The 27955-nt window shown below is 40.5% G+C and overlaps 1 protein-coding gene across 1 annotated transcript in view; it reads right to left on the bottom strand.

Moving 5' to 3' along the window:
* Positions 1 to 423: 423 nt before the first annotated feature.
* Positions 424 to 27955, bottom strand: part of DDX4 (DEAD-box helicase 4) — a 41712-nt gene continuing 14180 nt past the window's right edge. Inside the window, exons 7-17 of the mRNA XM_069776315.1 lie at positions 20956 to 20997; positions 19556 to 19698; positions 18322 to 18474; positions 15734 to 15888; positions 13649 to 13778; positions 12413 to 12579; positions 8578 to 8723; positions 7703 to 7802; positions 5547 to 5817; positions 5305 to 5391; positions 424 to 2808 (exon numbers count right to left, since the gene is read on the bottom strand). Coding sequence (XP_069632416.1) covers positions 2737 to 2808; positions 5305 to 5391; positions 5547 to 5817; positions 7703 to 7802; positions 8578 to 8723; positions 12413 to 12579; positions 13649 to 13778; positions 15734 to 15888; positions 18322 to 18474; positions 19556 to 19698; positions 20956 to 20997 — 1466 coding nt within the window. The 3' untranslated portion in view covers positions 424 to 2736. The remainder of the gene's footprint in view (positions 2809 to 5304; positions 5392 to 5546; positions 5818 to 7702; positions 7803 to 8577; positions 8724 to 12412; positions 12580 to 13648; positions 13779 to 15733; positions 15889 to 18321; positions 18475 to 19555; positions 19699 to 20955; positions 20998 to 27955) is intronic.

Here is a 27955-nt window from a genome sequence, read left to right as displayed (position 1 = left end):
AAGTCAGCTAGTTATTGCTTTTTTGTCTTAAATAATTTTGGTTAATATTTTTGATAAATTTGATACCCTATGGCACATTTACCCCTACCTGAAGCAGGAAAAAAAAAGAATGTAGTTCAGTGTTTAATGCCACTATCTTACAAAACAAAGAGATATTATACTTCAGGACTGCCTGCCAGCAAGTTCAAGCAGAAGTTCTGTGCAACCTCTTTTTACCTAGAAACATTAGGAAATAAATCAAGCAAGTCCCTGCATGGAAAAACAAGATGCAAAAAATATCTATAAAGAACAGAGTAATGAAACAGTAAATCACAGACCAAACAGGTGTGTTGAAAAGATAACTGCACACGTGCACACATGCTCACTTTTCAGTTTTACCACATACTCACTTTTCAGTTTTACCTTTAACTAGATAAAGGTTTATTCAGAAAACCAGACTGATTACCAACCCTCCTCCCATCCATCCCAAATTACACAAAGATGAATACGCTTTTCTCAAAACATCTAAGGAAAGCCCATGTGTTCTGATAAACATCCTGTATACAAACACTCTTAATTCTTGTAGGAGTAGTTTGAGATGCTATGTTTGATAAACTCCAATAGGTACTAAAAAGCTATTCTAATCACTACTTTCCAAGCTACAAATAAAATGCAAGCCCGAGATTGCTGCAGCCTTAACTTCCACCCGCCACATCTTATGGCCTTTAGTCAGCTATGACAAGTTGTACCTTAAACTCCTCTAAAGAAGATTAAATTCCACCATGTTTAGTTTTTCATGCTTCTAAAGGAAGATGCTGAGCAATTTGAGCACCTATAGTTTCCAGCAGCAAAATGTGACACAGCACTACAATAACAGTAGCTCTAAGCTAGAACAGCACCATTTTTTTTCTTATGTAGCTTTCAGTGCAAGTGATTAAGAAAAATAGGGCCAGAACAGCTTTTTAGACAGTGACAAAACTCCCTCTGCTGCCCTCCCCAAACTCAAAAGGCCTAAGATGGGAGGCAAAGCAAAAAAAATACCCAGTGACCTAAGTGGACCTTTAAACAAGGCTAAGCCAGGTTCCCTTCATAGGTTTATTTTAGGTCACAAGTGGCCCATGACTTCATGTCATTTGGTTTCTTTTCACAGAAATGCAAGGTTTCATCAGCTGTACAGCTTCCTCCACAAATTACAGTTCACTCACATTCATTGTAGCCAGCAACCAAAAGCAACCTCAAATTCTTACCTGAAATTCAGAATGGATGCAAAAATTCTCAAGAAGACTTGCCAGAAAAAGGAGTCATGCTGCCTGGGGTATTGTACTCTGAATTATAGACTTCAAGCTTAAATACACCCACTGCTTATGAGTTGCAATCTAGGTATACCATCCCTTCAGCTCACTTACAAGTACACAATTAAGACTTATTTTCCTTTTTTGCACATTACGTAGCAGTAAAACTACAGTCTACAAAAATAACAGTATTAAGTACTTTTGAAAAGGTATTCATACAAAAAATAAGAACGACAGCCCACTTTTCCACAATAACGGATTCCATAGTACTGCCCAAGTCAGTTCTGATTCTCGTAAACTTGGGCATCAAACCTTCATTCTTGTAAGCAGAGCTTAATAGTATTATTTCCCTGTATTAAATGGGAGACTGTAAAAGAAACAGTGCTCAGCATTGTGTGCTAAATATCAGAGAACATGGTAAGATTGTAAGCTTGTGCAGCTGTGCAGGACATTACAAATTATAATTACTTTGCCATTTTCCTTTGGGACACAATGATCTGCATCTTTGTAGCGTACAGTACTGGTAAATAAAAAAAAAATTCAAAGAAAAAGCAACTTTAAGAAAATCTCCTTGAACTGTTAATGGCTGCTTACCCTCTATAGCTTCTACAAGTCTGCAAAACTCTTTCGGACATGAGCCACCAAGCTTATTCTAAAGGAAACTTTTGCACAAGAGGTAACAGAAGAGTATTTATGTCTGTCAAAGGCAAAAACATCATACTAGAAGCAACACAGGGCTCCATTGTTCTCTGAAGACAGCTCTGTAAAAACATGTCTTTCCACTAAGTTGCAGACATAGCCACTGACCTTTAGTTCCATATGGAGATGCACATGTTCCATGCATGTCAAAATAATACCAGTTCATGAAGCTGCAATGACAGATGCTTTTTTGTATACCTGATGTAGAAGCAACCATCAATATGCACTCCTCAAGCTTTTATTAAGTAACTGTTTACAAGATATTTAACAGATCCTTAATCTCAAAAGTCATCGCATTAGATTCAAATTTTATAACTGACTTGTTACAAAAAGGAATGAACATTAAGTTTAGATTAGCCCTTTCATAAAGCTCTTTCCCAAACTAGGTCTTCACAATGCAAAATGATCAAAAAGCCATCTTCCCATGCAAAATTTTGGTAACAAAGTAGTAAGTTCAAGGGATCTACTACTTCCCACTTGCAAAACTCCCATTACAGCAGCATACTAGCTACCAAGCATCAAAGTTTTAACACTTAGTACCTGAAGTGTCTCCTAAGAAAATTGCTTTTGATACCCTGCATTAAGTGATAATCATCACTGGGTTCATCAGAACACATTACACATACATTACTGAAAACTTTAGCATATGATATGAGCTATTCTTTTAAACATTAAGCATTTCATAAGGTCAACAGTAAGGAGCATTAAGTGCAACAGTTCACTTAAAGCACAACAGAATAGAATTTAGTTTGGTACTAGAGTAGTTTTAATCCCATGACTCAAATGTCCTTGCAGAATATGACATCTTCACTCCTGGGTTCATGTTGCCTCCACAATTCTAGGAAACAGAACAGATACTAGTTTAGAATCATTAACACTTTCAATCCTTTAATGGTAAAAGTCATTACAAAGCAACTTCAGCATCCTGCATGCATGTTTCTCAACGTAATTTGAACATCATATTTTTTAAATAAATACAGAAACTGTTTCATCATTAGACTTCTTTACATAAGGTTTTTAGACCACAGTGTGAAATTAATGCACTTCAATCAACCTCAGATTTTATCAGGTGTGGGAATAATCCTTCCCAAAGTTCAAATCCCAGCTTCTTCTCTTACCCAACACAAACACTTCACACAACTTTGGGGAAAAACTTCCTTTTCCATTTCAACTTTAAGAATGACTGTCTACACTACTTTCCTAGCAAAAGCCTTTTCCTTTGGAAAAAGGATGAAGCCCAGTCATCTATAAGATTGTTCCAAAATAATCAGATAAGATCCTCCAACAGATTCCCCTTTCAAATTCATCATTTGATTATCAAATGGCTCTTTCATGCATTCCCTTTGAAAGGAAAGTGAATATTGTAAAAACACAAATAAGATGTTACCTTTCTTCCTCAAGAGAAAGGACATCAGGATCCTTACTGAACACTAGATGATACAAGCCTCTGTTTCAGTAATAGTAAAACAGCAAAAACCAGCTTTAATAGTGAATTTCAAAGAAAAAAAGAGGGCTGATTACAAATGTGCAGTTTCTGTCAGAATCACTGACATCAGAAGGTCTCATAAGACAAGAATTAGAACCTGATTATCTCCAACTCAAGAGCTGGTGCACTGCACATATGTGATTAAGAGGGCAATATTCCCAAGGCAAACAGACAAATTTCCCCTGAAACTATTCTATTCAAAAGTACATGGATTGAAAGTCACAATCGGATTTGGGAACTCAGAGGTCATTGTTGTGGTTTAGGCCCAGCTGGCAACTAAGTATCATGCAGCTGCTTGCTCACTCCTCCTCACCTTGGTGGGATAAGGAGGAGAATCAGAACAAAAAGGTAAAAACTCCTGGATTGAGATAAGGACAGTTTAACAGGACAACACAAGGAGAGAAGAAATAATAGCAACAATACTACTAATAAAAGAGTATATAAAGTGAGTGATGCACAACGCGATCGCTCACCACCAGGAACACAATGCTTAGCCTGTTCCCGAGCAGCAATCCCTCCTCCCCGCCTCTTGGCCAGCTCCCCCAGTTATATACTGGGCATGACATCATATGGTATCAAATATCCCCTTGGCTAGTTTGGTCAGCTATCCTGGCTGTATCCCCTCCCAGCTTCTTGTGAAAATTAACTCTATCCTAGCCAAACCCAGGACAGTCGTAAAGGACACGAAGGACAGACTTGGACCTAGAAATGACAGATTTCATGAAATGCTGCGAGATGCTCCGCAACAGTTGGAAATGTGTATTTGGAAGCAATCTAGACTCAAAGGTTGATGAGATCCACCTTTGAAAGCAATCCACACAAATTAAAAAAGTGTCCTTGAACAGGAATATAGAAGAAAGATCCACTGAGGCTGCAAGCATGAGAAGAAAGCAAAAGTTTAAGTGTGTAACTGAGGTCCTATGAAGACACAAAGAAAAAGATTTAGATCCGATTAGGGAACTAGTCAGGCAGGTAAATATACCCAAAACACCCAATACTTCCAATAATTATGGTATGGAAAAAGATAATGTAAAGGAAGGTCTGACAGACGTTGTGCAAGCAGTGAGAGTATTTCTCTTTGTGGTCTCTAAGACAATATTAATGTTTGGAATGCAACTGAGATGTGATAAAGTTCTTACATGAGCAAGAGATCAAGGAAAGGCCTTTGATGAAGGCATTAAAATCCAAGTAGATAAAAGCAAGAAGTATCAAACATCAGCTAAAAAAAATAATAATGCCAAGTAGGAGTAGGTATAGAATTTAAATCCTAAACGAGTGACTGCAGAGTGATTTGAAAGCTATGCCACCTAGGCTGTCTCATTTACTCAATCTGTATTTTAACATCTGGTATCAGCAACACTACAAGACCAGAAGGCTCCTCCTCATCACAGACATTAAGAACAACTTTGACATGGAGCAGACTGGGGCATTTATCTAATTATAATTAACTGAAGTTTTTAGTCAAATGAATTGACTGGGCAACTCATAACAAGCAGTGATATAACTAGTAACTATTTGCTCCTACCCTACATGTGCAGTATAGTAACTTCTGGAACTACAGCCTTTGCATGTTTCCACAAACCTTTTCTTCCACAGAGTAATTCCTGACGCTACAGATCAAGACTAATGCAGCTAGTAAGGCCACACTGTAAGATTCCAAGTCAAGCAAGTTGTCCAAAATTAGTTTCAGAAATACTGAGCACTTTGAAGATGCATGGCTAAGATAAGGGATACAGTTACACTCAAAACAATTTCAGTGGCAGTACTCTGGAGATATACTGCTAAACACACTTCTATACTGAGAAAAAGTTCTAAAAGCCAGGACTTCGAGTTCATTTCCAGACTTACCTTTTGGGTATTAACTGATCTAAAGACTCTTTCTCCTTGAAAACCAAAAGCAGTTTCTTCCAACCAAACAGGAACTTCCTGCTGGGCCTGCATAATTAGAAAAGTGAATTTAGAGACTTTGACTCCTTTACCAATTCATATTAAGAGCTCTGTAACGGCACCAAAGAAATAATAGTTGCTCAGTACATTAAAGTGAAATCCTAAAGAACAGAAAAAGTTAAGCACTAAGATTGGAAACTTACATCTGAAAGCACTTTAACTAGAGATCGTGCAAGATGGCCATCTGAATTGTTATCAAAGAAGGAAACTGCTTTGCCTGTATTTCCACAACGACCAGTTCGTCCAATTCGGTGTACATATTCTTCAATGGTGGGAGGAAGATCAAAATTAATAACATGTTGGACATTTTCAATATCCAGACCTCTTGCTGCCACTGAAGTTGCCACAAGAACTGGAAATTTTCCAGAACGAAAATCCTGAAGAGCTACTTCTCTCTCTCTCTGTTCTCGATCTCTACAAAGATAGCAACAGTTAAATGGATATCTCAAAAAATCTGCGGTATTATTTAAGATACAAGTTAAAAGGTTGTAACTTACGGACGGTAGTTGTTCTCAGGGTGGGGGGAACCACCACCCATACACTACCATTTTAGGTTTTCTGAATTTTTAACTGATTAGCAGTAAGACACAACAACTGTTTTAACCTAATTCTCTACAGAAACTAATTTTTTTTTTAAAAGAACCAGAGATAGTTACGTATCGAACTCATTGCCTTCCTTAAGAAGATCCACTAACTGATTGTTTCTTCATGCCATAGTTAGAAGTGCTTTTTGTACTGCTCTGGAGCAGGGAAGCAGAATAGCAAAGATGAATTCTAGGTAGACTCCTGCACAAGCCATTTTTCAGATATACTAGAAATTATAGCCAGCCAACAGTATAGAACTTGCCTTTTGTTTATCATCACGAGAAGAAAACTAGATTTGCTCTGGGGTTTGCATTTTTAAAGAATAGTTACAGATTATCCAGTACTTAAATACAGTCGATCAGAGTTTAATTCATGTTCTTTGTTGTCCAAATGAAAGAATAAATTAGAAAGCTAAAAAACAGTGCTCAAAAACAGTGTAACATAGGATATTTAGTGAAGTTTGGTGTGACCACTATTCCAGGGAAGAGCAACTATTGTAACCCACTTCAGGTCGAAAAACTCACGTGAATCAGAAATCAGTAACATTCATGACAGTTTAGCAGCTTCCAAGGAACCAGTTACTCTCTTCGTTAAGTATACCTTAACTCACAGTGCAATAATTCTATAGAAATGTGTTAAGAACCTCCACACACACAAAACATGTTGTGGGGTAGCAATTCAGGTTAGCCAAGAACAGAAGGCCAGATCTTCTCAAAATGATGCTTCACACACCTGTAAAACTGATAGGGCACAGGATACACACAAACATCTTCTATCCGTGTACTAAGATAATTTTAACCCATCTACAACCCTGATACTCTAATGTCTGTCAGAACACTGCCTGAAACATCATTTTATTGGCAAGAATTCAAGTCCCTTCCTCCTATTACAAGATGAAAAATACTGCAAAACTACATTTTTGATCTGCTACAGTTCACTGGGAATCTTAAGACTCAGTTTGTTGTCCTACGTTTTGACATACAAACAAACACACAGAAATACATTCCAGCTCATTATGTGAAAGACAGTCCATCTTTTTAGATTGGTTTAGACCTGGAATTAGCAACTATTTCACCTTGTCCCTCAGCAATTTTTCAGGTGTGCAACACTAATGAGTAGACTACAAACACAAGTTAGAAGCATCTTCTCTTTAGGTTGATCTCCATACAAATGCTATGTCCATGAACGCATCAAGGAGGCAGAAGTGACAGCATCAGAAATCTGTATGGTACGTGACTGTATGGTACATGACTTAGCTCATCGCAAGGAAGTCTGTAAGACAGAGTGGAAGGTCCACAACTGCCACTTGAATTTACAAATATCATTTCACCACTAACACCAAAAGGTCTGGTTTTGGTCACACAAATGACGACAAAAACTACATATAAACAATAGCTGATTCTACTGACTTTATTACACACTACTACTTTTTTTTAGCAGTAGGCATAAGATTCTCCAGTTCATATAGAGCACCTGAAGTCCGGTCAACCAGAAAGATGTATACTCAGCAAATGCTGTGAGAACTGGTCTTCAGAAACACTACACTCTCAATTGGACAGAACTGCTGAGGATGACAGGGCTATCTGAAACAAAGCAAGCTAAGTCACACAGATATGGCCAAACATGAAATCTCAATAAAAGCCTCTCATAAGATATAGTATTAACTGACTTTCACTGAATACTATTACCTGACTTTCACTTTAAAAATACTTACCCATGGATGCTAGTGGCTGGTATTTTTTCTTGACAAAGAAAGGCTGCAATGTAGTCTGCTTTTTTCTTTTTGTCCACGAACACCATGGTTCGTTCATGACCTATGTTAAACAAGAGTTCAGATCCACTGCAGTTTGAAACCTGATGCATTTTCACTATTCACAGTTGCAGTTACTTATATAAACAACATCAGAACATGTTTTGAATGAAGTCTTCAAGGTTTGATTGTCATTTCTTGCCTGTGTTGAACTAATTAAATTCAATCCATCAATTTCTAGATCAACACAGAAACCTAGGTGAAGACAAGTGCATTTTTTTTTTCTCCTCAACAAAAGGAGGACACAAATATTGTTATCCATTATAAGCATGCACTCCCTTTCTACAGCATGTGGCTAAAAGTAGCACACCATTCTGAGCACTGCACAGCAAGGTACAAAGACCATTTTTTAATTCCAAACTCCCTTCCTGTTTTCAGCATTAAAACTTAAGATACATTCAGAGCAACAATGGAAAAATCCCAGCCATTAACAAAATATAGGCCCAAATGTTCACATAAGAAGTTTAACACAGCTGTAATCTGAAGATAATACCCCCAGATGCTAAAACATTGTAATTGACCATATAAAAAAACCTAATCATCTAGGAAGCTTGTTTGCTACTGCTCAGTAGAGATGAGACCTTGACTAACACCCATAACACAAATATGCCTAAAAACCTAGCAGTCCCTGAGGTCTGTGTCAAGCTTCTATCAGTAGTCTTGTAAAGTGTGTAACATGTAATAGAATGGAATCATGACCTGGTCTATATCAAGAGCACAGGTTTAAAAACAAGCAGTTTTGTCTTCCCTGGAAAACAATTAGCAATAAGGAAAGTTACCTATGCTTTGTAGAATTTCTACCAGTTTATCCCTCTTGGAATACTGAGGAACCTGAAGAATATTTTGCTGAACATCACTGCAAGCTCCACCCACGTGTCCAACAACAATAAACAAATAATCAGTTTTCAAAAATTCACCAGCCAGCCTTGAAAAGAAACAAAATTGAGCAACATGAAGTCTACCATGTAGCTGCGTTAAGATCAAGTAACCTTATGTTTAAGCAACCCTCACAACAAATACTTGTATCATTCCTCACAAGGCAGAGAATATAAGTAGTCATATGTGCATTTTTAAAAAAGCTGGAAGAGTCTGCATTGTTTTCTAGACAGCTGTACAAAAAAATCTGATCAATAATAACATGCACAGACTGATCACATCCCTGTAGCTTTTCATAATACAAACACTGCATTTTCTAGCCATCTCAGAAGGAGTTCCACATACACGCTTGTAGTAAAATGGGTTACTGAAATATGCTCACAGAACCATTCTCAGGGCACTATTTCATCACTAGCTGGAGAGACAGGAGAGAATTGTACACAGGCCGAATTCAAAACAGGCCTCCAAGAGACAAGACCATCCTTTTTGACCATTCAACAAAAGCACTGCTTAAAATCACAGTTTATTACATGACATTTACCATTTGCCACAGGCAAAAGTCAAGTTTTGTTCAGACAGCGTTCATCTTCAGTTATCCCTTATGTAGGTGATCTTACCTGAGAGATCAAACTCGCCAAATAGATAATTCCTTGAAATGCCCCATAATACTCAAGAGTTTTACTAAACTGTATTAACTTATCAATGCACAAGAGTGCTTCATGTCCAGTGTATGCAAAAGCAGCTTCCTCCGCAGTAAGATTCAGATGGTAAACAAACCAACCTTTAACTGAAAACACGTAATCTCAAGTATTGGAACAAATTCCTAAAAAAGAAAAAAGTCTTAAAAATGTTAAAGGACTGCCTTAAGGACTTGAATCTCCCGCCTGACTTATAGGTGTAATTGCCACTGAAAAGGTATTTTTCATAGCAAGTAAACAAGTTACTAGGGATTTAAATGTGTTTGGTCTTAAGATCTGACTGGTTTAAGATGTCACAGAGAGACATAGTTCTAAATTGAAAGTAAAGGGCAAGTTTAAACTCTCTGAAAATAGAACAGTAAACAAAAAACAAAAAGGGAGAGAAGAAACTCAAGACCTTTTAATGGGAGATACAAAGCCCCAAATGCTAAGCTGAAGTTCTCCAGTCAGCTAGGAAACGCATGATTGTCTCAACTCACATGCACAGAAGAGCCTTGATGATCAGACCAAAGGTTTATGTGATAGCAGAGACCCAAATTCAGGTACAAACCCAAACTGTATGTTAAAACCACATCTGATTACATTCACTGAACAGAAGTGCAGGAGAGCCTGAACCCAGCAGGGTTCTGCCCTATACTACTGAAGTAGTATACTGTCCAAAGTTGTTTTAATAGCAAAGTATGGGAAAACATTAGCTTTCCTGACTCTAGAATCAGAAAGGCAGTAAATCCAAGAAGAAACTGACTCCAGACAAGAAGGGCTTTCACTCTCTAAAATGAAAACATCACCTTTAGGCATTCCAGTTTCAAAAGGTTACAAAAATGTTATTATGCACTTCCAAACTATGATCTAAGCACTCCGGTTTCTGAAGTCTTCTACCAGTACTTGTAAATCCTGCAAGACTGACAGTAGAAAGATAGATCTTGTTTTCTTTTTTTCCATTGAATGGAAGCAGACAGTAAACATCTTGCACAGTTGAAGAGATCTCCCCTCAGGTGCTGGTAGTTGAGTACTCTTTACTCATCCCTCAGTATGTAGCAAAAACACATAGCAAGAGCATTAGCAAAAACACTGATAAAGACAACAGGTCTGGAGATCAAGGGATCAAGATTCGTCTCTCAATCCCAAAACCTGAGCCAATCAGAGGACACTGCACAATCTTAAAGGGAGACACAGCTCCATCTTTTGACAGGATGCAGTGAGAAGTGAGACCACATTCCCACACAAACAGTAAACACATGGAATGAACACGAACCACACTTATGTACAGTGTCATTTGAACACTTGATTCCCAGCTGCAGAAACAAAGCCATTAATAGTTCACTACAAGATCTTCTTTCAATACGAAAAACTCTATGAAAAAAGTCTTGACTGAGGAACCAAAGCCACAACAGGCAACTTAAGACTGAGTCTAAAATTAATTCAATCCTACTCAAAGAAAAGCGATTCATCTCCTCAACAGCTGACAATATTAAATGATTAACAGGAGAAAGCAGCCCATTCCCCTCTTTCATTCAGGACAGTCAACTACCGAAGATGTTTTCTCCCTGCCTCAAAAAAGATCTTTCAGGCTTTTTGAATGCCAGAAAAGAGTTGTCAGGATTTCACTCACTGAAGTACCAACAGACTTCACTGCAATGCTCTGATCAGTTTACATGCTCTCAAACTGTAAAGTGCTTACTAGTGTTTTTCAGCGATACTGTCACAACAGTATCCCTACCACAAAAACCACCAAAATTATGTCAACTGCTCAAACTGAAGTTAGACTCCTCCAATTCGAGTACTCAGATGCCTGTCTCTTCAAAAGTGGAAATACTGAATAATTTCCATCCACCTACAGGGAATGGGGTGATTTGTTTGGGGCTCGGCAACCCCACTACCATATGTTGAAGACTGTTCTCAGAGTCTGGAAAGTGGAACATTAAGGGTAGTGAGTAGCAGAGCTGTAAGAGATATCCTAAACCCATTTGTGGAAGCTTTAAAACTACCAAAACCAAGTGTCCTGGTTTCAGCTGGGATAGAGTTAACTGTCTTCCTAGTAGCTCGTAAGGTGCTATGTTTTGAGTTCAGTATGAGAAGAATGTTGATAACACTGATGTTTTCAGCTGTTGCTAAGTAGAGTTTAGACTAAAGTCAAGGATTTTTCAGCTTCTCATCCCCAGCCAACAAGAAAGCTGGAGGGGCACAAGAAGTTGGCACAGGACACAGCCAGGGCAGCTCACACAAACTGGCCAACGGTGTATTCCATACCGTGTGACATCCCATCTAGTTTAGGAACTGGAGTGGGGGCAGGGAATCACCGCTCGGGGACTAGCTGGGTGTCGTTCGGCAGGTGGTGAGTAATTGCACTGCGCATCATTTGTACATTCCAATCCTTTTATTATTGCTGTTCTCATTTTATTAGTGTTATCATTATCATTATTAGTTTCTTCTTTTCTGTTCTACTAAACCGTGCTTATCTCAACCCACGAGTTTTGCTTCTTTTCCCGATTTTCTCCCCCACCCCACTGGGTGGGGGGGAGTGAGTGGGCAGCTGCGTGGTGCTTAGTTGCTGGCTGGGGTTAAACCACAACAGCAAGTAAATAAGAATTGTGTATCAGAAAGGCTGGTGAGTTGAGCAGTAATTGGGATGTCTGGTTATATTATGTCCTGGTGCCAAAGACACTGCTACTGTGCTGCTTTTTAAACAGCAAGACCACTGTTTTTGAGCTTGTACAGATCTGGTGGGGGAGGGACAAGAAACAAACAGAGGCAGTATGAGGACTTCTGCAGAAGTGGAATTTTAAAGGCTTCATACAAACTTTGTAAGTTACTTTAAGTGAGTCCCCACCTAAAATAAGCAGTTCATCTATGCAAGTTACTAGTTCTGTTACCTAAAAAAAGGGAAGTCTTCATCAAGGAATGTTAACATCATAGCTTTTCAGTATTTTCTAGCAAGATAATAAGCTTTTAAACATAAAGAGTGCTCGTAACAACTCTTCAGACATTTAGCTCTATACAAGTACATTTTCAGATATATTTCCATTTTTACTTTACTCACCTCTGAACTTCGTCAGGAAAAGTGGCACTAAACATTAGTGTTTGACGTTTGTCTTTTGGTGGCATGCTTGGGTAAGAAATCAGCTGCTTCATATCTAAGCCAAAACCCATATCAAGCATGCGGTCTGCTTCATCTAGCACCAAGTATTTCACATTACACAAACCAATCTGCAAAAATTTCAGGGAAAGAAAAACCATATTGGTTCACTGATAGTATACGCTTATAGAACATCCTAATTGCCAAAATCCACCTTTTACTTATTTTTTTCTAGTAGAAGTTAATTATTCACAAATAAAAGCCTATATGCATTATGTTTTATTTGTATCTCAACCTTTATTTAACTTTTTAATCTGCACTAATTCTAATAGTATGCATACACTGAAGTGATTCAGAAATTGGTTCAGCAATGTAAACCAAGATAGAGCCTATAGATCAACTAGTATTCAGCACATCTATTTTGAAACTATGTCTGAGTTTTAGAAAGGTTCTCTCATACAATCCTCACACACTCTCAACAAACTCCTTGTTCCAAAAAAATTTATGTCAGAAAGCATTATTAAGGACATTACAACTTCACTGTTGCTGACCAATACTGTCATTTTGACTAGAAGCCTGACAACTGCAGAAAGCCAATCTTCACTTTACCACCAAGTGTTTTTCCAAACTTCACTTGTCCAGTGCAACATCACTGAGCCACCATTATAATATGTAGCAATTTTGATTTGGACTTATAATGGCTGGAAAAATAAAAATTCAAACACAATATTACACCTGGAGGTTTTTTTACATTTTGAATAAAATCAATATTAAAACATTCAAAGAATTAATATTAGCATAGTTCCAGACAAATAAAAGCTATTGTAGCAAAACAAACAGGACATCAAGCGAAAATCTGCTATGGAATTTTCTATGAGAACTAAAAGAAGGTGTTCCATGTATTTAAACTATGAAGTTTAGTTGCCAAGAACACTGCAGACAGTTTGATTTAGATTGATATTTTCCAGTGGGCCCTGAAATGGACTGAAAAGATCTGGACTCACGCTACTCTTTCAAAAACCTCATGGTATTTAGATATTCGAAGAGAAGTTCACCTGTATTTTAAGTGCCTGTACGAAGGCAGCATACTGACTAGTTTTTATGGCTGTATCTTTGCTTCTAACGAATTTGAAGAACGAAAACCAGTATGTAAAAAGCTAAGAGTGCTTAGAGAATTCAGATTAAGTTTTAAGATCTTACCTTCTCTCTTCCAATGATGTCCAGAAGTCTTCCTGGAGTGGCACATAGTATATTACAGCCTTGCATTACCTGACGAATTGAATGGCCTGTTTGTGTACCTCCATAGATCACAACAGGCCTTATACAAGTTCTGTTATATAGAAAAAAATTGCATTAGTTATGTAAGTATGCAAACAGTATTGTTTCATAAAAATATGTAAAAAATCATCAGATCTACCATAAACCAGCTTAGAGTGGTTCAACTCCTTCACCATACAGCACAGCTTATAACCAAAAGCAGGACCCAAGACCAGAAACTCACTCACCATAAGCTCAAAGTTCCCATTCATACTCCATAATAGAGGCTGCACAGGTGGCTGGCTTAGAAAGAACACTTAATTTCACCTGCACTCTTCCCTCTCCCTCCAATTGAGAGTTACTGGCAGTAAGAGCCAAAATTGTGTTAGACATTGTCCCCTTTTATACAGCATACTTTGAAAAAGCAGAACCACCAAATATATGCCTTTAGAGCTTCAGAAGTAATTCTTCCACACCTTGAAAGGACAGTGCCAAAAATACAAAAAACCCACAGAGGTGCACCTTTGTAAAGCAACTAATCACACTGCCCATGCAGTGTGCCACTCAAGCATCAGACTGCAAACCCATTCAAACACTAAACTACTTAGAGCTCTTCCTACTAAGGTTTTGGTTAGACCTACATCAGATATTCTACTGTAGAAAACCACCTCTACAAGCAAGAACTACCTTATGCAGCTGAAGAGCAACCTTACAAGCTTGTAACTCCCTGCTAGGGCTTTTACATGCATGCAGTGAGTATTTTCACACTCAAATTCTAACTGTCTATTCTTGAATATACTAATTCAGCTTCATATGCAACAACAGTGAATCAGATAAACTCACTAAAAATTTAATTGGAACTTTTCAGAAAATTTTAGCCAAGAATAGAAACAGGTTGGACTCATAATGTTTCAACATTTATCCACTATCAATTAATACACCTATTTCACATTCTTGTGAACTAAACCAGAGGGCTTAAGAATATCATGAATCGGAACTGAGCAATAGGCACGCAATTCTTTAGAGGCAACAGATTCACCCCTTGATACTGTTTAACTGCCCCCCAAATGTAGGTTACCTTGCTTTCACTGCAGGGCAGCTGTAGCAGAAACTCTCTAAATTCAAAAGCTATTTTATGGTGAAATAATCTATATCTAGTTTAAAATAGCATAATTAATAGAACTAGCTACACAGAACAGTTTTAGGGATTAAGAAGCTATTCTTAGTAACATACTTAGTAAGTAGATACACAAACATGACAGTACTTCACAAAGGCCAAGACAGCCTTCAAGCATAAGTTTGCTTGAACGAGCAAAGGCAAGTCTAATTTAGTCCACTAGATTTTGCACTGACAATGTTCTCCATTCCACCTCCTGACACTAACGAGCAGTTCAGACAATAGATTTAATACTCTTCCTGTGCACTGGTGTAACCTATCATTTAGCAGCTGAAAGATCACTGGCAAACTAGTACAAGCGTACTCTCATGCAACATCCAAGGGCTCAATGACAAGTTCAGACCTTTTGTTCCATTTTGAAGAAGCAAAGCCAATCGAGTTTGCTTGAGCTGTGAAATTTCTGTCCATGACCAGAAACACTAGAAAGTATAGAGTTACTAGAAACCATCACTGAAAATTAACTAAAAAACCCTAACACATAGCTCTATTTTTGTCAAGACGAAAATAAGAGCAAGTATAAATTACATAAGGCAACCTAAATTTAAGTTACTTCATTTAAGAAATTTTATTTTTCTCATCAGTAAAGATGATGCGGCACAAGTTTAGTACTTATCTCCTCCTCAAGCTGGAGTAAGCCTCTTCCCCAACGCCCCTCCCCCCCCAACATCACAAAGATTAGGAGTTTAAATCCCCAGTCACATAGTAAGAAACCTGCTAGCCAGTATTACCATCTGAATTCAAGCGTTTGCATTCGATTTGCACAGAAAAATTTTTGAAAGTATTTATGAAAAAAATAAAGCAGTGCTGATTCAGACAAAGTAATAATACCAGGCAACAGTGCAAAAGCTTACCCATACACAAATTTCCTTGCTTCTAGGAAGATCTGATTTATCAGTTCTCTAGTTGGGGCGACAATAATACATTCCGGTTCTTGCTGCTCTTTAAAGCTACTGGCAGTTACACCATTTCTCATCATGTGGGCCACAATTGGTAGAAGAAAAGCTGCCTAAAAAGAAGCAGCAGTATTTAGTCTTAAATGCTGTTTAGTCTTAAAGCTTTCATAAGTCACACTAAAAGCTGCATATCAATCTTAAAGCTAGAATGATACACTACACTATCAACTTCAAGGAAATCAGACTGCAACAGGATTGACCTGAATGCACTACAGTACATTAAAGCTTATTTCCCCTTGTCTAAGAAGCATGAAAATATCCCTCTGGTCCTTAAGAGTCTAATAATGCAGGAACAGAGTTAAGCACTAGCTAACTTCTGGGTTCTTCAGGCAGTTCCACACAGTATGTACCCCAGGATCAAAACCCCTCCACAACATTTACTTACAAGCATTACATTATCATCAGTACATTTGTAAGGTAACCATGTATGACCACTCTCCAGACTACTACAATAGCAGATCAGTTTGCAACACTGCTGCACCAGCAACCTTACATCTCTGTAAGACTAGTTACCCCCAAAATAGAATCTGTACAGCAGTCCCAAAAGCATTCAGAATATTTCTAGAATAAGCTTTGGACATTTCCCCCTCTGCAAACAGAAGAGGTTTTTCAAAACAAATAACTTATAAGCTATGTAACAAAGCTAGAATTCCACACTACATTGAATGGCAAAAAGTCATACTTAATATCCAAATATTCTCATATGGAGCTGTCAGTGGTTATATTTGGGTACATTAGACAGTTTAACAAGCTGAGACAACTGTCAACTTAGTATCAACTCTTAACACTGTTCCATGATTAATACTGAATCGCCTAAAACTAAGTCTGATACTGTGGTGGGTTGACCCTGGCCGCACACCAGGTGCCCACCAAAGCCATTCTATCACTCCCCCTCCTCAGCTGGACCGGGGAGAGAAAATAGAACAAAGAGCTTGTGGGTCGAGACAAGGACAGGAGAGATCACTCACCAATTACCGTCACGGGCAAAACAGACTCAGCTTGGGGAAAATTAACTCAATTTATTACAAATCAACCAGAGTAGGGTAATGAGAAATAAAACCAAATCTCAAATCACCTTCCCTCCACCCCTCCCTTCTTCCCGGGCTCAAATTCGCTCCCAGATTCTCTACCTATCCCCCACAGTGGCACAGGGGGATGGGGAATGGGGTTTACGGTCCGTTCATCACACTTTATTTCTGCCACTTCATCCTCCTCAGGGGCAGGACTCATCACACTCTTCCCCTGCTCCAGCGTGGGGTCCCTCCCACAGGAGACAGTCCTCCATGAACTTCTCCAACGGGGGCCCTTCCCACGATCTGCAGTTCTTCATGAACTGCTCCAGCATGGGTCCCTTCCACGGGCTGCAGTCCCTCAGGCACAGACTGCTCCAGCGTGGGTCCCCCGCAGGGTCACAAGTCCTGCCAGCAAACCTGCTCCAGCATGGGCTCCTCTCTCCATGGGGCCACAGGTCCTGCCAGGAGCCTGCTCCAGCATGGGCTTCCCACGGGGTCACAGCCTCCTTCGGGCACCCACCTGCTCCTGCGTGGGGTCCTCCACGGCCTGCAGGTGGATATCTGCTCCACCGTGGACCTCCCTGGGCTGCAAGGGGACAGCCTGCCTCACCATGATCTTCACCACAGGCTGCAGGGGAATGTCTGCTCTGGCACCTGGAGCATCTCCTTCCCCTCCTTCTTCACTGATCTTGGTGTCTGCAGGGTTGTTTCTCTTACATGCTGTCATTCCTCTCTCCAGCTGCTGTTTCTGTCTGTCCTGCAACTTTTTTTCCTTCTTAAAAATGTTATCACAGAGGCGTTACCACTATCGCTGATTGGCTCAGCCTTGGCCGGCAGTGGGTCCGTCTTAGAGCCGGCTGGTATTGGCTCTGTTGGACACAGGGGAAGCTTCCAGCAGCTTCTTACAGAAGTCACCACTGTAACCCCACCCGCTACCAAAACCTTGCCAGGCAAAGCGAATACAGATGCAGATCAGACTTGATCAAATAAGGACACCAGCACAACACTCTGTTACAATGTGGCATAAGCTTAAAAAAAAAAACCAACCACAAATCCAAAAAACAAGCACAAGAACACACAAAACAAAACACACATACCAACGCCAAAAAAGAAAAAAACCAACACAAAACCCACAGAACACAGAAAGAAACCCCTACTTTCAACTGGTGAGGTTTTTTTCTCATCAGCAGCTCTATTACTGCCTATACTTCTGAATCTGTATCTGTAGCCCTGAAGACTGGCCTGCTGTATCAAGACACCACTTCACTGAAATTAAAAAGAAATTCAGCCCAAAAATGTGACAACCCATTCATCATGTCCATCTGTGCTTAATAGTACACCTGCCATTGCACTGCAAGTCAAATCATTACACAAAAAGCTGTGAGGCATCTGGCACGTAGAAGACTGAGGCATCCACCTAAAAGTTCAAGGTCACACACTTCCAGTAGTATGACTACTACACAAAATGCTTACAGTTTTTCCTGATCCTGTCTGGGCACACGCCATTAAATCCCGTCCTGCCAGTATAATAGGAATGCTGTACTTCTGCACTGGAGTAAGTTTAGAGTATCCAGCTTTAGCAATGTTCATGTTTAAAGTCTGACAGAGGTTAGCTTCTTCAAAAGCCTGTAAAACAAAAAAAAATTATTATTTACAGTACACAACCACAGAAGTTAAAGTTTCTAAACTGAGATGCCTACCATAGGATACAGACAGCTAAACACTGAAAAGTATTAACTTTTGAGGGGGTCTCACCAGTCATCTAGACTGCCAAGGTTCCTACAGGTAAAAGCCCCAAAGGTTTTTTCCACCTGCTCATGCCATTCAAGTAAAGTTGTTTGTAGGACAGTGAAGGCCTTTGGCTGGTCTTACTAGCTTTGATACAAAACTTCTCAGAAGCCATAGATTTGGATTCAAGCAGGTAGGTAAACTCACATCATGGCATGCTATGAAAACAAACTAAAACTCTTCCATTTCATTTCATGTAGGAGATACACACTTAGTCTCTGTGATAAAACTAATAAGGGGAGCTAAAGCAACATCCCTATCCAGGAACAAAAACCATCATACATTATAAAATCAGTTTAACTTCAGTGGAAAACCTTTCAGAAGATGGATGGGGGGAAAAAAAACACTGCATCTCTCTTTCAACACAGGTGCTACTACACCCCCCCACCCCTCTTCCTCACTCTTCTCCCTAAAAAGAGCTTTGTTTTTTTTAAACACTAACCACCTGGTATGGAACAGAAGCAAAGTTATATTTAAACAATAAACAGCAGCCACAGAAAACAGGGCTAGAAATTACTTCAAAAACACCTCTCTGTCCAAATGAACTATTCCAACAGGTGTTCATTTACAATGTAAAGATCCCCAGTAACAGATTTCAAGATGACTCTACCAGCCTTCCCAGAAACTGCTGCCAAAGACCTCTTTCTTTCAAGTTCTAAACTGGTATTTTCTGAAATTTAAGGACTATACTTCCTGTCCATCCAGTATTACTTTCTCTGGGCAATTTCCGTAGTTTGTCAATGTCATTTTGAATTCGCATTTGTATCTTTCAAATGGGTAGCATCTCCTTCCAACAACTACTGTCTGCAAGATGCAAAACCTTTTATTAGTATTTTCATTAGCTGTGAATATTAGACTCGGGATACATCTTTACAGAATCATGCTCAACATAAACCCTGAGATTAATGAGTTCACTAACCAGAAATGGTGCTGGAGGGTCAAGTCCTGACACTTCGACAATGTTTTCATCATACTTGTCAAAATTAATTCCTGTCTGATAATGTGCAAAGATGGCTTGTTCATCATCAGGTGGAGGTGGTGGCACATAAGTCACCTTTGGACCTTAAGAACACAAGCACTCAAGTTCATGAACAATATAAAGAAAATTTAAACCAAAACTATTTTAAGTATGGAGCTACTGAAGTTCAGTGAGATGTCATTTAAACCTCTCTCCACTTTCCAGGAAGGCAAGAAATTTCATAAATGAATTCTACTAGAACTTAGTTTTATACTAGTAGACCTAAAACTTATGTACAAATAATGTCAGACTTTCATAAAGCATTCATGTCACATTTGCTTAAGGACCTTACTTTAAAGAGCTACTCACCAAAATTAAGTTAGGGTCTACTTTACCACCATGCAAAAACCAATTCTACCACAAAAACTCATTACACTATAAATTATCTTATTCAATAACAATGCATTTATTAATACACAAGGATAAAATTAATCTGTTCATGGCAGTAAATTTACAGTTCTGTATTCCTTAAGGTATTCTTCAAGCTGATAAACTCAGAGGTATAACAATTACTTGATGCTCACTAAAATGATAGCAGTAGAAACCATTTCACAGGGGCCTCAAATAAGGTAAGATCAGGAAAAAAAATTATTCATACAAAACTCACGAGTTCACTATTTGTCTTTTTGCATTTCAAGAGTAAGAGAAAGACAAAACAAGGCTAAAGTCATTTGCAAAAAAAACACTGCAGGTAAGTAAACATTCTAATAGATTGTCCCAACTGACACGTTCAATACATATCAGAAAGTCATTATTCATCATACATTTCAACTTCATCCCCTCCACATACAAATCATGAAATTCTATTTACTAACTTGCAGTAAAAGACATCAAGCCTGTTTTCCAGAAATAGCATCTCAGATGCTATAGCATCTGAAACTGAGAATCTACTGTGCCTTCATGGTTTGCTTTAATGACTATCATCACTTAAGATGCCTACACTATTGCCAATTAAGTTCTTTAATACTTGTGTCTCAGATAGATAAGCTTTATTATTATAAAAAGAAACAGCCAGCACAGAGGAATTCTACAGCACTCCATTCCAAAAAGTTAGTCTTTTAGGTGAGAACCACCACTGTGTTGCCCAGTAATTCAGAGATGAACAAAGCTTAAACAGACTGAGTTTAACAGTATTCGCTTGTCAGCTCATGTTAAATTAACAGTTTTGAGGTGGTTATGCGTTTACCTTTATCACTACCTTCTTTTTTACCCAATTACTTCCAGCAACTTTAAGTAAGAGAATGTTCCTTGAGTTAAAAGCAAATTAAAACTGGCGTGTTACTTGTGAAGAAGCTACTTACCTCTTTCAGAACGTATTTCTTCACTGCATTCCTTGTAAGCTGCTGTTAAGGAGAGCATTCCACAGTTAATTGCTCTTAGGAAAAAAAGCTCATTTGAGAGAAAATTTAAGTAAGAACCTTCATGAAAAATTCTTAGAGGCACTTAGAAGACTCAACAGTGGGTACTGATATGGTTGGTAGAATGAGTGTAAATACTTAGGTAAGCAATGAAAGCTTAGTTACAAAAAGCCAGAAGACAAAGGCCTTGTATTTGTGTTTTAAAGGGCAGAAAGAGAGCATGTCAGAACACTGAGCTTAGCAGGACCTTGCAGTAACAACATGAAGGAATTAAACCCAGCATCTTGCTGAGGGACTTCCAAAACAGATCTGGTCCTTACTTGACCTGTAATAAGTCCCTTATCATCAAATAAAATGCAATCATCCCAGATTATGAGATTGCCATCATGAGATGTCTAGATAAAGCAAGTTGTATTTAAAGACAACAAAGAGCAAGGATCCCTCCTAAATCCAGCATATGCTTTTGCAAAGGCAGATTATTTTCCATATTCACTTGAGATGAATCATGAGCAAGAAAAAGCATCTATAACAAGAAATTGAAATGCCACAGAAATATAAGTTTTATAACCTGTCTTGTTACCTCTTAAGTGAGGTTTTTCCCCTAAAACTGATAAACAAAATATTGTTACAAGAAATTCATACATGCTTACGGTTACAGCATATTGGTTTTAAGAACCATTCAACTTTTCCACAAAACCAGGATATGCTTGTTTTATGCTACATAACCTACTCCTAAAATAACTCTCAAGAGCCATAGCCATAAACTTCAGTGTCACCACAGTAATTTTTCAAGAGCTAGGAGAGAATTTAAATCAGAAAACTACCCTGTTATTTCAACAGCCATACATTTACAACATCCACTCCATGAAAGTTCTGACCTTGACATCCACATATTGTGTGTGTTGCTGTCATTATCACTTGAAAAACAAAGACATTTATTCTTAAGACATTATTCTTAAAACCACGTTTTACATATGTAAAAACTGTACTAAGACTGAGCTATTAACAGCAGCATTTCCAGGATCCATTTTAAGTCTTTACTCTAAAGAAACCAGAATGTCCTCGTTTCAGCTGGGATAGAGTTGTCTTCCTAGTAGCTGGTGCAGTGCTATGTTCTGAGTTCAGTATAAGTTGATTTGTCAACAGGAGGGCCAAGGAGTGATCAGCAAAACTCGCTCACCCTTTAATAGTCCCATATGGCCAGTGTGAAAGTCTAATGGGGAGTGGAGACTAACAGTAGATTATCGTAGCCTGAATGAAGTTATGCCACCGCTGAGTGCTGCCATTCCGGATATGCTAGAACTTCAATACAAACTAGAGTCAAAGGCAGCCAAATGGTATGCCACAATTGACATTGCTAATGCATTTTTCTCAATCCCTCTGGCAGCAGAGTGCCATCCACAATTTGCTTTTACTTGGAGAGGCATCCAGTACATTTGGAATTGATTGCCCCAGGGGTGGAAACACAGCCCCACCATTTGCCATGGACTAATCCAGACTGCACTAGAAAAAGGTGAAGCTCCAGAACACCTGCAGTACATCAATGACATCATTGTATGGGGTAACACAGAAGAAGTCTTTGAGAAGGGGAAGAAAATAGTCAAAATCCTTCTGAGAGCTGGTTTTGCCATAAAAGAAAGTAAGGTCAAGGGACCTGCACAGGAGATCCAGTTTTTAGGAATAAAATGGCAAGATGGAAGTCATCAGATCCCAATGGACGTGATCAACAAAATAGCAGCTATGTCTCCACCGACTAATAAAAAGGAAACACAGGCCTTCTTAGGTGTCGTGGGTTTTTGGAGAATGCATATTCCAAATTACAGTCTGATTGTAAGCCCTCCCTATCAAGTAACACAGAAGAAGAATGATTTTAAATGAGGCCCTGAGCAACAACAAGCCTTTGAACAAATTAAAATGGGAGATTGTTCATGCAGTAGCCCTTGGACCAGTCCAGGCAGGACAAGATGTTAAAAATGTGCTCTATACTGCAGCCAGAGAGAATGGCCCTACCTGGAGCCTCTGGCAGAAAGCACCTGGGGAGAGGCCAGGCCAACCCCTGGGCTTTTGGAGTCGAGGATATCGAGGATCCAAGGCTTGCTATACTCCAACTGAAAAAGAGATATTGGCAGCATAGGAAGGAATTCAAGCTGCCTCAGAAGTGGTTGGTACTGAGACACAGCTCCTCTTAGCACCCTGACTGCAAGTGCTGGGCTGGATGTTCAAAGGGAGGGTCTCCTCTACACATCACGGGACTCATGCCACATGGACTAAGTGGATTGCACTGATCACACAATGGGCTCGCATAGGAAACCCTGATTGCCCAGGAATTTTGGAAGTGATCACGGACTGGCCAGAAGGCAAAGATTTTGGAATGTCGCTAGAGGAGGAGGTGGCACGTGCTGAAGAGGCCCCGCTGTATAATAAACTGCCAGAAAATGAGAGGCAATATGCCCTGTTCACTGACAGATCCTGTCGCATTGTGGGAAAGCATCGGAAGCAGAAGGCTGCTGTATGGAGTCCTATACGACAAGTCGCAGAAACTGCTGAAGGAGAAGGTGAATCAAGTCAGTTTGCAGAGGTGAAAGCCATCCAGTTAGCGTTAGACATTGCTGAAAGAGAAAAGTGGCCAGTGCTCTATCTCTATACTGACTCATGGATGGTAGCAAATGCCCTGTGGGGGTGGTTACAGTAATGGAAGCAGAGCAACTGGCAGAAAGAAGTAAACCCATTTGGGCTGCCGCACTGTGACAAGATATTGCATCCTGGCTAGAGAATCTGTTTGTAAGAGTATATCATGCAGATGCTCACATACCCAAGAGTCGGGCCACTGAAGAACATCATATAACCAACAGGTGGATCAGGCTGCCAAGACTGAAGTGGCTCAGGTGAACCTGGACTGCCAACATAAGGGTGAGCTATTTGTGGCTTGGTGGGCCCATGATACCTCAGGCCATCAGGAAGAGATGCAACATATAGATGGGCTCGAGATCGAGGGGTGGACTTGACCATGGACACTATCGCACAGGTCATCCATGAATGTGAAACATGCCGCAATTAAGCAAGCCAAGCGGTTAAAGCCCCTGTGGTATGGAGGGCAATGGCTGAAATATAAACATGGGGAAGCCTGGCAGATTGACTATATCACACTCCCACAAACTCGCCAAGGCAAGCAGTACGTGCTTACAGTGGTGGAAGCAACCACCAGATGGCTGGAAACATATCTGTGCCCCATGCCACTGCCTGGAACACTATCCTGGGCCTTGAAAAGCAGGTCTTGTGGTGACACGGCACCCCAGAAAGAATTGAGTCAAGACAACAGGACTCATTTCCAAAACAACCTCATAGACACCTGGGCCAAAGAGCATGGCATTGAGTGGGTGTGTCATATGCCCCATCATGCACCAGCCTCTGGGAAAATTGAGCAATACAATGGACTGTTAAAGACTACATGAGAGCAATGGGGGGTGGAACCTTCAAACACTGGGATACACATTTAGCAAAAGCCACCTGGTTAGTCAACACCAGAGGATCTGCCAATTGGGGTGGCCCTGCCCAGTCAGAACTTTTATGTACTGTAGAAGGGGATAAAGTCCCTGCAGCGCACAAGAAAAATACATTAGGGAAGACAGTCTGGGTTACTCCTGCCTCAGGCAAAGGCAAACCCATTCGTGGAATTGCTTTTGCTCAAGAGACTGGGTGCACTTGGTGGGTGATGCAAAAAGATGGGGAATTCCAATGTGTGGCTCAAGAGGATTTGATTTGAGGTGAGAATAGCCAGAATTAAACTGTATGATATTAGTTGCTATATAACCCCGCTACTGTATGTTATCATTACTATAATTGTTATATGCTATATCCATAGTACTACACTAAGATCTAAGAATCACTTAGATCAAGCAAGAATGAACTGTGATAAAACTGAGCGAAGCACAGTACTGATGGAACCAGAACTGACTCCAGCATGCAACAATCCAACGGCGCACACCATCCTCCTGCTGTGCCCAATGTCACCTTCTTGTCACACCACACTAGAGCCCAATCCTGCTCTGCCGACAGAGAGGACCTTGCACCATCCCTCCTGCCCAGAAAGACTGGTATGACAGATGGAACCCAGAGTCGGGAACTAAACTTTGACTTTAACTTTCCAGATGTCTGCTGGAAATACAACAGACAGCAGAGAGTAAACAATCTAGGACGTTCCTGGAGTGTGTGGAAGATAACTTCCTGACGCAGCTGGTAGGTGAGCCAACCAGGGGAGAAGCCTTGCTAGATCTACTGTTTACAAACAGGGAAGGACTGGTGGGAGGTGTGATGGTCAGAGGCCGTCTTGGGCTTAGCAACCATGAAATGATAGAAATCTCAATTCTTGGTGAGGTAAGAAAAGGGGTTAGCAAAACCACCACTATGGACTTCCAGAGGGCAAACTTTGGCCTCTTCGAGGCACTAGTTTAGAGAGTCCCTTGGGAGACAGTCCTGAAGGGCAAAAGGGTCCAGGAGGGATGGACATTCTTGAAGAAGGAAATCTTAATGGCTCAGGACCAGGCTATTCCCATGTGCCGCAAGTTGAACTGCCAAGGAAAACGACCGGCCTGGCTGAACAGGGAGCTTTTGCTAGGAGTCAAGAAAAAAAGTTTATCATCTCTGGAAGAAAGGGCAGGCAACTTGGGACGAGTACAGGGATCTTGTTAGGTCATACAGAGAGGAAATTAGAAAGGCAAAAGCTCAGCTAGAACTCAATCTGGCCACTATCGTAAGGGACAACAAAAAATGTTTTTACAAATGTGTTAACGGTAAAAAGAATCCCAAGGAGAATATCTATCTAATGGATACAGAAGAGAATGTTGCCACCAGAGATTAGGAAAAGACTGAGGTACTTAATGCCTTCTTTGCCTCAGTCTTTAATAGGGAGACCAGTTATCCTCAGGCTACTCAGCCGCCTGAGCTGGAAGGCGAGGATGAAGAGCAGAATATACCCCCTTAATCCAGGAGAAAATAGTTAGTGATCTCCTATGCCATCTGGACAGTCACAAATCTACAGGACCAGATGGGATCCATCCAACAGTACTGAGGGAACTGGCAGAAGTGCTTGCCAAGCCACTCTCCATCCTGGTCAACAGGGGAGGTCCCAGAGGACTGGAGGCTTGCCAATGTGATGTCCATTTACAAGAAGGGTCAGAGGGAGGATCTGGGGAACTACAGGCCTGTCAGCCTGACCTCAGTACCAGGGAAGATTATGGAACAGCCTGTCTTGAGAGCACTCACGTGTCAAGTCCAGGACAAGCAGGTGATCAAGCCCAGCCAGCGTGTGTTTACAAAAAGCAGGTCCTGCTTGACCAACCTGATCTTCTACGACCAGGTGACACGCTTAGTGGATGAGGGAAAGCTTGTGGATGTTGTCTATATGGACTTCAGTAAGGCCTTTGTCTCTCATGGCATACTCCTTGAGAAGCTGGCGGCTCATGGCTTAGACAAGTATACTCTTCACTGCGTGAAAAACTGGCTGGATGGACAAGCCCAGAGGGTTGTGGTGAATGGGGTGAAATCCAGTTGGCGGCCAGTCACAAGTGGTGTTCCCCAGGGCTTGGTGTTGGGCCCAGTTCTGTTTAATATCTTTATCAATGATTTGGATGAGGGGATCAAGTGTACCCTCGGCAAGTTTGCAGACAACACCAAGTTGGGAGGCAGGGTCGATCTGCTTGAAGGGAGGATGGCTCTACAAAGAGATCTGGACAGGCTGGATTGATGGGCTGATGCCGATTATATGAAGTTCAACAAGGCCAAGTGCCGGGTCCTACACTTTGGTCACAGCAATCCCATGCAGTGCCACAGGCTTAGGGAAGAGTGGCTGGAAAGCTGCCTGGTGGAAAAGGACCTGGGGGTATTGGTTGACAGCTGGCTGAATATGAGCCAGCAGTGTGCCCAGGTGGCCAAGAAGGCCAACAGCATCCTGGCCTGCATCAGAAATAGTGTGGCCAGCAGGAGCAGGGAGGTGATTGTTCCCCTGTACTCGGCACTGGTGAGGCCACACCTCGAGTCCTGTGTTCAGTTTTGGGCCCCTCACTGCGGGAAAGACATTGAGGTGCTGGAGTGTGTCCAGAGAAGGGCAACCAAGTTGGTGAGGGGCCTGGAGCATAAGTCTTACGAGGAGCAGCTGAGGGAACTGGGGCTGTTTAGTCTGGAGAAAAGGAAGCTGAGGGGAGACCTTATCACTCTCTACAACTACCTGAAGGGGGGTTGTAGTGAGGTGGGTGCTGGTCGAACGAGAGGAAACGGCCTCAGGTTGCGCCAGGGGAGATTTAGGTTGGATATTAGGAAAAATTTCTTTACTGAGAGGGTTGTCAGGCATTGGAACAGGCTGCCCAGGGAAGTGGTTGAGTCACCATCCCTGGAGATATTCAAAAAGCATGTAGACAAGGTACTCCAGAACATGGTTTAGTGGGCATGGATGATGGTTGGACTCTATGATCTTGAAGGTCTTTTCCAGCCTAAATGATTCTATGATTCTAAATGAACTCAACAAACATTTTATAGACACGACCCATAAACTAAAGGAATGATATCTCTGTGTGTGTATACATATATACATATGTCTCAAAGGGATGGAAAAGGTGATGATGATTGACCAGGATGTAACTGAAGGTATGTGAACTGAGTATGACATCAATGGTATAGAATAAGGGGTGGATACTGTCCTGGTTTCAGCTGGGATGTAGTTAACTGTCTTCCTAGTAGCTGGTACGGTGCTATGTTTTGAGTTCAGTATGAGAAGAATGTTGATAACACTGATGTTTTCAGTTGTTGCTAAGTAGTGTTTAGACTATAGTCAAGGATTTTTCAGCTTCTCATGGCCAGCCAGCGAGAAAGCTGGAGGGGCACAAGAAGTTGGCACAGGACACAGCCAGGGCACCTGACCCAAAGTGGCCAAAACAATATTCCATACCAT

Source organism: Haliaeetus albicilla, chromosome Z, assembly GCF_947461875.1.
Source record: "Haliaeetus albicilla chromosome Z, bHalAlb1.1, whole genome shotgun sequence".
NCBI classification, from domain to species: Eukaryota; Metazoa; Chordata; class Aves; order Accipitriformes; family Accipitridae; genus Haliaeetus; species Haliaeetus albicilla.
Note: the sequence above shows the minus strand (reverse complement) of the source record. Positions and strands in the feature narration are given on the sequence as shown.